We start from the raw sequence: 7,232 nt of genomic DNA on the forward strand, positions 1-7,232 counted from the left end.
TCAGAGTCTTTAACATTCCCACCAAGTAAAATAACTCTCTACTTTCAGGTTGTGACTAATTTTCTAGTTGATACTAAGGATAATCAGTCTAATAACACTAGGAAATTGGGCTAGATGCTTTACAAATAATGTCAATACATCATTTCCCTTAAGGACAAAGACAGAACAGATTAAGTCAGATGATCTGAGGAAATGCTGGACTGAACCTAATGAAAGTTCTTGGCTTAAATTCTTACTTATGACCTTAATAATGCTGCTATCTATATTACTCGTATTCTGCCTATTTTACTAGATTGTTGTTTCTTGCATTTCCAAATACGTGACTGTGCTTCTGTTAAAATGATGAATTCAGTTCAGTCACTCAGTCGTGTCCAACTCTTTGTGACCCCATGGACTGCAGCACACCAGGCCTCCCTCTCCATCACCAACTCCTGGAGTTTACGTAAACTCATCTCCACTGAGTCAGTGATGCCATCCAACCATCTCATCCTCTGTCGTTCCCTTCTCCTCCTGCCTTCAATCTTTCCCAGCATCAGGGTCTTTTCAAATGAGTCAGTTCTTCTCATCAGGTGGCCAAGGTATTGGAGTTTCAGCTTCAACATCAGTCCTTCCAATGAACATTTAGGACTGATCTCCTTTAGGATGGACTGGTTGAATCTCCTTGCAGTCCAAGGGACTCTCAAGAGTCTTCTCCAACACCACAGTTCAAAAGTGTCAGTTCTTCAGTGCTCAGCTTTCTTTATAGTCCAACTCTCACATCCATACATGACTACTGGAAAAACTACAGCCTTGACTAGATGGACCTTTGTTGGCAAAGTTATGTCTCTACTTTTTAATATGCTGTCTAGGTTGGTCATAACTTTCCTTCCAAGGAGTAAGCGTCTTTTAATTTCATGGCTTCAGTAACCATCTGCAGTGATTTTAGAGCTCCCAAAAATAGTCTGCCACTGTTTCCACTGTTTCCCCATATATTTGCCATGAAGTGATGGGACCAGATGCCATGATCTTAGTTTTCTGAATGTTGAGTTTTAAGCCAAGTTCTTCACTCTCCTCTTTCACTTTCATCAACAGGCTCTTTGGTTCTTCTTCACTTTCTGCCTTAAGGGTGGTGTCATCTGCATATCTGAGGTTATTGATATTTCTCCCGGCAATCTTGATTCTAGCTTGTGCTTCATCCAGCCCAGTGTTTCTCATGATGTACTCTGCATATAAGTTAAATAAGCAGGGTGACAGTATACAGCCTTGATGTACTCCTTTTCCTATTTGGAACCAGTCCGTTGTTCCATGTCCAGTTCTAACTGTTGCTTCCTGACCTGCATATAGTTTCTCAAGAGGTTTCTCAAGTGGCAGGTCAGGTGGTCTGGTATTCCCATCTCCTTCAGAATTTTTCACAGTTTATTGTGATCCACACAGTCAAAGGTTTTGGTATAGTCAATAAAGCAGAAATAGATATTTTTTCTGGAATTCTCTTCCGTTTTCAATGATCCAACAGATGTTGGCAATTTGATATCTGGTTTCTCTGCCTTTTCTAAAACCAGCTTGAACATCTGGAAGTACATCATTCATGTACTGCTGAAGCCTGGCTTCAAGAATTTTGAGAATTACTTTACTAGCATGTAACATGAGTGCAATTGTGCAGTAGTTTGAACATTCTTTGGCATTGCCTTTCTTTGGGATTGGAATGAACACTGACCTTTTCCAGTCCTGTGGCCACTGCTGAGTTTTCCATATTTGCTGGCATATTGCGCCCAGCACTTTCACAGTATCATCTTTTAGGATTTGAAATAGCTCAACTGGAATTCCATCACCTCCACTAGCTTTGTTCATAGTGATTCTTCCTAAGGCCCACTTGACTTTACATTCCATGATGTCTGGCTCTAGGTGAGTGATCACATCATCATTTTTATCTGGGTCATGAAGATCTTTTTTGTACAGTTCTTCTGTGTATTCTTGCCACCTCTTAATATCTTCTGCTTCTGTTAGGTCCATATAATTTCTGTCCATTACTGATTCCATCTTTGCATGAAATGCTCCCTTGGTATCTCTAATTTTCTTGAAGAGATCTCTAGTCTTTCCCATTCTATTGTTTTCCTCTATTTCTTTGCACTGATCACTGAGGAAGGCTTTTATATCTCTCCTTGCTATTCTTTGGAACTCTGCATTCAAATGGGTATACCTTTCCTTTTCTCCTTTGCTTTTCACTTCTCTTCTTTCACAGATATTTGTAATGCCTCCTCAGACAGCCATTTTGCTTTTTTGCATTTCTTTTTCTTGGGGATGGTCTTGATCCCTGTCTCCTGTACAATGTCATGAACCTCCATCCATAGTTCATCAGGCGCTCTATCAGTTCTAGTCCCTTAAATCTATTTCTAATCATACCTGAATGGTCTAGTGGTTTTCCCTACTTTCTTCAATTAAGTCTGAATTTGGCAATAAGGAGTTCATGACCTGAGCCACAGTCAGCTCCCAGTCTTGTTTTTGCTGACTATATAGAGGCTCTCCATCGTTGGCTGCAAAAAAAAGGTGACTTGAAACAACTGGCTAAATACTTAGTTCTATAAGATCAATTGATTTTAATAGTGTAACACTAGCTATGAGAAGAAGAAATAAGAGGGAATCATTTCCTGGACCATCAAAAACTAGTGAGTCAGATGACCCAAAGATTTGGGCTACTGTTAACAGTGCCTAGTCCAGTAATAGCACTTTGAGTGACCTATCAATGAAGTCTTTGCCTGACCTAGGAATGAGTATTCCTAGCTCTGTGGGATAAAACAGTCATGAAATGCTTCCCAAAACATGGCCGAATTTATTACCATGGAGTGGAAAGAGGAGAAGGGGTAGGGGCACTGACAACAAAAATATGCCACTCACCAATCTTGTTCTATAAGAATGAAGTCACTTAGCTACTGCAGTCACTGACCTTGAACACATCCTGCAAGGAACTCAGGAATGAGGTACTCTGCTCTGGGAAAATTGGCAGAATAGGCCTTCACATCCTTCAGATAATTAAATATTTTGCAGAGACAATTTTATGAACCTGATTTTTTGCATCTTCACATACCTAGCAAACATTTAATATCATTATCAGAGATATCTGGTCCTTGTGAGTGGCAACAACTTTCTACTGAGATGTGTGCTTGATTGCACATACCTCCATGAAAATCAATATACTGACCTCTCACACCTTCAAAGCAACTCCCCAGAGCTAGCTGAGGGGCTGTCTCCCAGCTATGGTCCTCAATAAGTCCTCAAATAAAACTGAACTCACAGCTTTCGCATTGTAAACATTTTCCAGTTGACAATTCATGCCCACTAATATGAGTAGATACAAAGTTTTAGCTGACAATATATGGTGAGGATGTGGCAAATTCAGAACTCTCATACAGTGTTGGTAGGAATGTAAAATGGTCAACCACTTTGAAAAACAATTTGGCAGTTCCTCAAATGATTAATCATATGTTGCCATGAGCTTTGAAAACATAATGCTAAATGAAGAAGAGAGCCCCCAAAGAACACATAGTATATGGTTTATGAAAATATGCAGATTTCATATTTGGGGAAATTATGGGGAAATTTACAGTGGTTCTCTCCATAGCACTTACTTTTCTACAATTCTTGGAATCCCCCACCACAGAGGTGTAGAAGAGTCCCGTCTAGTTTCCCTCATCTATCTGGGAGGTATGTTTCTAGGTTGGATTTGGGGGGAAAATGGAGGGAAGAAACCAAAGGAATTTACTCAGGTCAAGACCCTGGTCACCTGTCCATCTATATTTTTGGAGTAAGCAACAGCCAGGAGCCTGAATTTAGGAAATGAGAGATTCTGGAATGTGACGGCAGGAAGACCAGTCCCTTCCCAATCTCTTGACAGGATGGGGTGAGGCCATTATCTCTGTATCCCTCAACCTGCTTCTGCCTCAAGGGCCTTCCCTTTGCTTAGGTCTTTAAAACCATCTTTAATAATAGCTGTTAAATTTCAGCAGATGACCTCAATTGCCAGCAAATGCTTTTCATATTTAATGAATGCTTATTATAGTAGAATAAAATATAAATGTTTATTAATACGACTTGAAATCTGTCTCAGAAGGGGAAAAAAGGTAGATTACTTACATAAAATAGCCAAGATTTGGCAATCAGACTTCTTGAAGGTTAACTTCACAGATCATTTTCAAAACACCAACTGTGTTTGTTTAGAAAGTTTCCCCCATTTTTTTTATTCCATGAAACACTTTAGAAAATTCTAAAAATGAAGCTGTGTGGAGTCCACAGAAAATACTTTCTGTGAGGTGCAAGAGAACATAATGAGGGTGTTTTTTTTTCTCTTTTACTTCCCCAGCCTGAAACATGTCTTTCAAAAATGAAATTTCCTAATTTTCAGGGTTTTTTTTGAGACATACTGATTTTTAAAAACTAATAAAAATAAATGGAAAAAAATTTAAAAATAAAAAGGAAATAAAGAGAAATTAGTAGGAAGCCAATATATAGCTAGGGAGAACAGGAGAAAAAAAAAAAAAAAGCAGAAAAGGCCAAAGTTAATACCAAGGCTTGGAGTGGTTGGGAGATGTAGACACTCCATGGTACCTAGAGAAGGTCAAACCCCAAAGATAGGGCAGCGAGGCCACCCATGGGTATCAGATTGCAGAGGACTGAGCTGAGCTCTGGGCCTACCACGCAGCTGTGTGGACTGGGAGGTTCTTGCATGCAGAGGTGAAGGGACGGGTCCTATTGGGGGTTGGGGGAGGGGGGATCAGAAGGCGAGCTCGGCTGTGAGGCGGGGCCCTCACGTGACCGCAAGCTGCAAAGCGATGCAGCCTTAGGTGCAGGCGTCACTCCAGTTTAGTTATCAGCTCCCCGCTGCCCTGAGCTCAGCGGGCTGGCATCGGGCCCGCGGCAAGCGGAGCAGGTAAAGGCCCAGGGGCTCGCGCGCTGATGCCAGGGAGGCAGTGGCCAACCAACCCTAGAGGCCCGCGCAGGGGTTCAGCGCGGAGAGTCCCGGCGAGTTCTTTCCACACCCCGGCCTTCCTGGGAACAGAAATAAGGGCCCCCTGGGGTGGGCGTGTTGGGGGTAGGGCAGGGTTCCAGGGAGGGCTGCAGAGCAACTAAGAGCGATGGGAAATCATCCCTGAATTTCTGCAAGACAATGGTGAACCCGGGAGTGGGGTGGGGATGGGGCACCTGGCCGTGGGGCGGGGGACGCTGGTCGCTGGGGGCGGCAGGGGCGGGGGAGGAGCGGTGGTTTGGCACCGAGAGCTTGGTGACAGTACTCCCTCCCTCCATCCACTTAGGTCTGCGGGTCTACGTGTCAAGTGTTGCAGCAACTCACTTTGCAGCAGGAATCGGGAGGAGGAGGAGACAGCAAGGATAGGCCCAGGTTGGTGCAGGGGACACTGTGCGTAGGGGGGGTGCAGAACTCCGTCATACCCACTCTCAACCTTTCCATGCCCCGACCTCCATTTTGATCTTTGAAGTGGCCTGCGGAGTGAATCTGTAGGGAAAATGGTGGGTTTAGGAGGATGGAGGGGAAAAAACTGAGAAGGAATGGGGAGGGCTCGGACTTGGGGCCCCCTAGAGGACGCACGAAGCCTTTCAGGTGTGAAAATTGAAAGAAAGAAAAAAAGAAAACCATGATATCTAGACCTCTGAAAATCTGTAGTAAGGCCTCTGTCCTCGGTGCTGATCTATCCACCGAAAATGCAGTCGCTTTTCTTGTCTTTTGTCTCCTAGGAGCAATGATGCCCAAAGAGGAACAAGTGCTGAAAAATATCACCATGGAAAATGCCAACGAAGAAAATGAAAAAAAGGATGAAAAAGAGCAAGATGCTAATAAAGGAGAGCCTTTGGCCCTCTCTTTGGGAGCTGGTGAATATTGTGTACCCAGAGGAAATCACAGACGGTTCCGTGTTAGGCAGCCCATTCTACATTATAGATGGGACTTGACTCAGAGGCTTGGAAAGCCACAGGCAAGGATGAGAGAAGAGAATATAGAAAGGATTGGGGAAGGAATGAGACAACTCATGCAAAAGCTGAGGGAAAAGCAGTTGAGTCACAGTTTGTGGGCAGTTAGCACTGACCCCCCTCACCATGAACATCATGATGAGTTTTGCCTTATGCCTTAAATCCTGATGTTAACAGGGAGACACACTTGCTTCCTAAACTTACATGTTCATGATGTACCTTTGCCATAAACTTTTTGATGCCACTCATTTATGGTGGGTCTCATATTACCAGCTTCTAGTTGAATGTTTTGACCCAGTCTGTAAGATTTTGTTAACAGATAATTTCACCTGTTGCATGGCAAGATGCTTATTATATATTGTGAAGTAAGTAAAGCAGTTTAAAAAAGCAATCTCTGTCTGTATTCTTTTTTATTTCAAATTTAATACTTATCTAATTCATAAAGAGAAAAATGCTGAAATTAATATACTAAAAGATTAATACAGGGGCTCATTTCTGTGAGATGAGTTGATGCCTTTTATAATTTCTGTAGTTTGAGAAGATGTGGAACTATTTTTAATGACTTTATGAGAGCCATAGAATCACTTAATAAAGACTTGGTTATAAAATTTGAATCATTAAGCCTGATGAATAAACCCAGGAATTCTTTACAAATTAGGAAATACATTTGCTTCATATGACTGTGAAACAAGGTCCAGTGTATGTGTTTACCTATTTTTGTCCCCATCTCCACATATTAAGCAAGAACTCCCTACCCTCAGATTTTCCCTTCAAATATTTAGCAGAGTCCCCAAAGATAGATCTTCCCAGTCCAGCATCCTTCCTCCCCCTCAGGTCTGCACTTTCTGCTAGTCAGTTTGTGATTCTGCCTGACATAAGGTAGGCACCTGGCAAAATACAATTAATAATGATTGCATCAAGAGCTCTGAGTTTTTGTCTCATTCCTTCCCTGAATAAAATAATCTTGGATACGTAACTTCAATTCTCTAGAAGAGATTATTTGCAATTCCTAAAGGAACACTGGATTCATTTAATAATGTCCTAGTGTTTCTAAAACTATGATCATCAGCCACCTGTGTGAGAATCACCTGAGGAGTTTCTTAAAAATGTACCCGTCCAAATCTACTGAATAGAGCTCTGTAACTTCTGTTTTTAGCAAACTTCCCTGGTGATTTAGATGCACATTAATGTCTAAAAGGCTACTAGTGTGTATATACTTATTATGATCTCAGTTCTTCAGTAGGAACCATAATAATTAGAAGAACATAAAGATGAATATC

General features: G+C 41.9%; 1 protein-coding gene across 2 annotated transcripts; it reads left to right on the forward strand.

Moving 5' to 3' along the window:
- Positions 1-4,758: 4,758 nt before the first annotated feature.
- Positions 4,759-6,340, forward strand: LOC122435114 (protein BEX2). 2 transcript variants are annotated; one of them, XM_043459022.1, is made up of 3 exons: positions 4,759-4,900; positions 5,283-5,368; positions 5,722-6,340. In XM_043459022.1, exon 3 carries the CDS (start codon positions 5,727-5,729, stop codon positions 6,111-6,113), a length of 387 nt encoding a protein of 128 aa, XP_043314957.1. In that variant the 5' UTR covers positions 4,759-4,900; positions 5,283-5,368; positions 5,722-5,726; the 3' UTR covers positions 6,114-6,340. The 2 variants fall into 2 exon arrangements, with proteins under 2 accessions (XP_043314957.1, XP_043314958.1); XM_043459023.1 differs by lacking the exon at positions 4,759-4,900 and adding an exon at positions 4,963-5,140.
- Positions 6,341-7,232: the final 892 nt, after the last annotated feature.

Source organism: Cervus canadensis, chromosome X, assembly GCF_019320065.1.
Source record: "Cervus canadensis isolate Bull #8, Minnesota chromosome X, ASM1932006v1, whole genome shotgun sequence".
NCBI classification, from domain to species: Eukaryota; Metazoa; Chordata; class Mammalia; order Artiodactyla; family Cervidae; genus Cervus; species Cervus canadensis.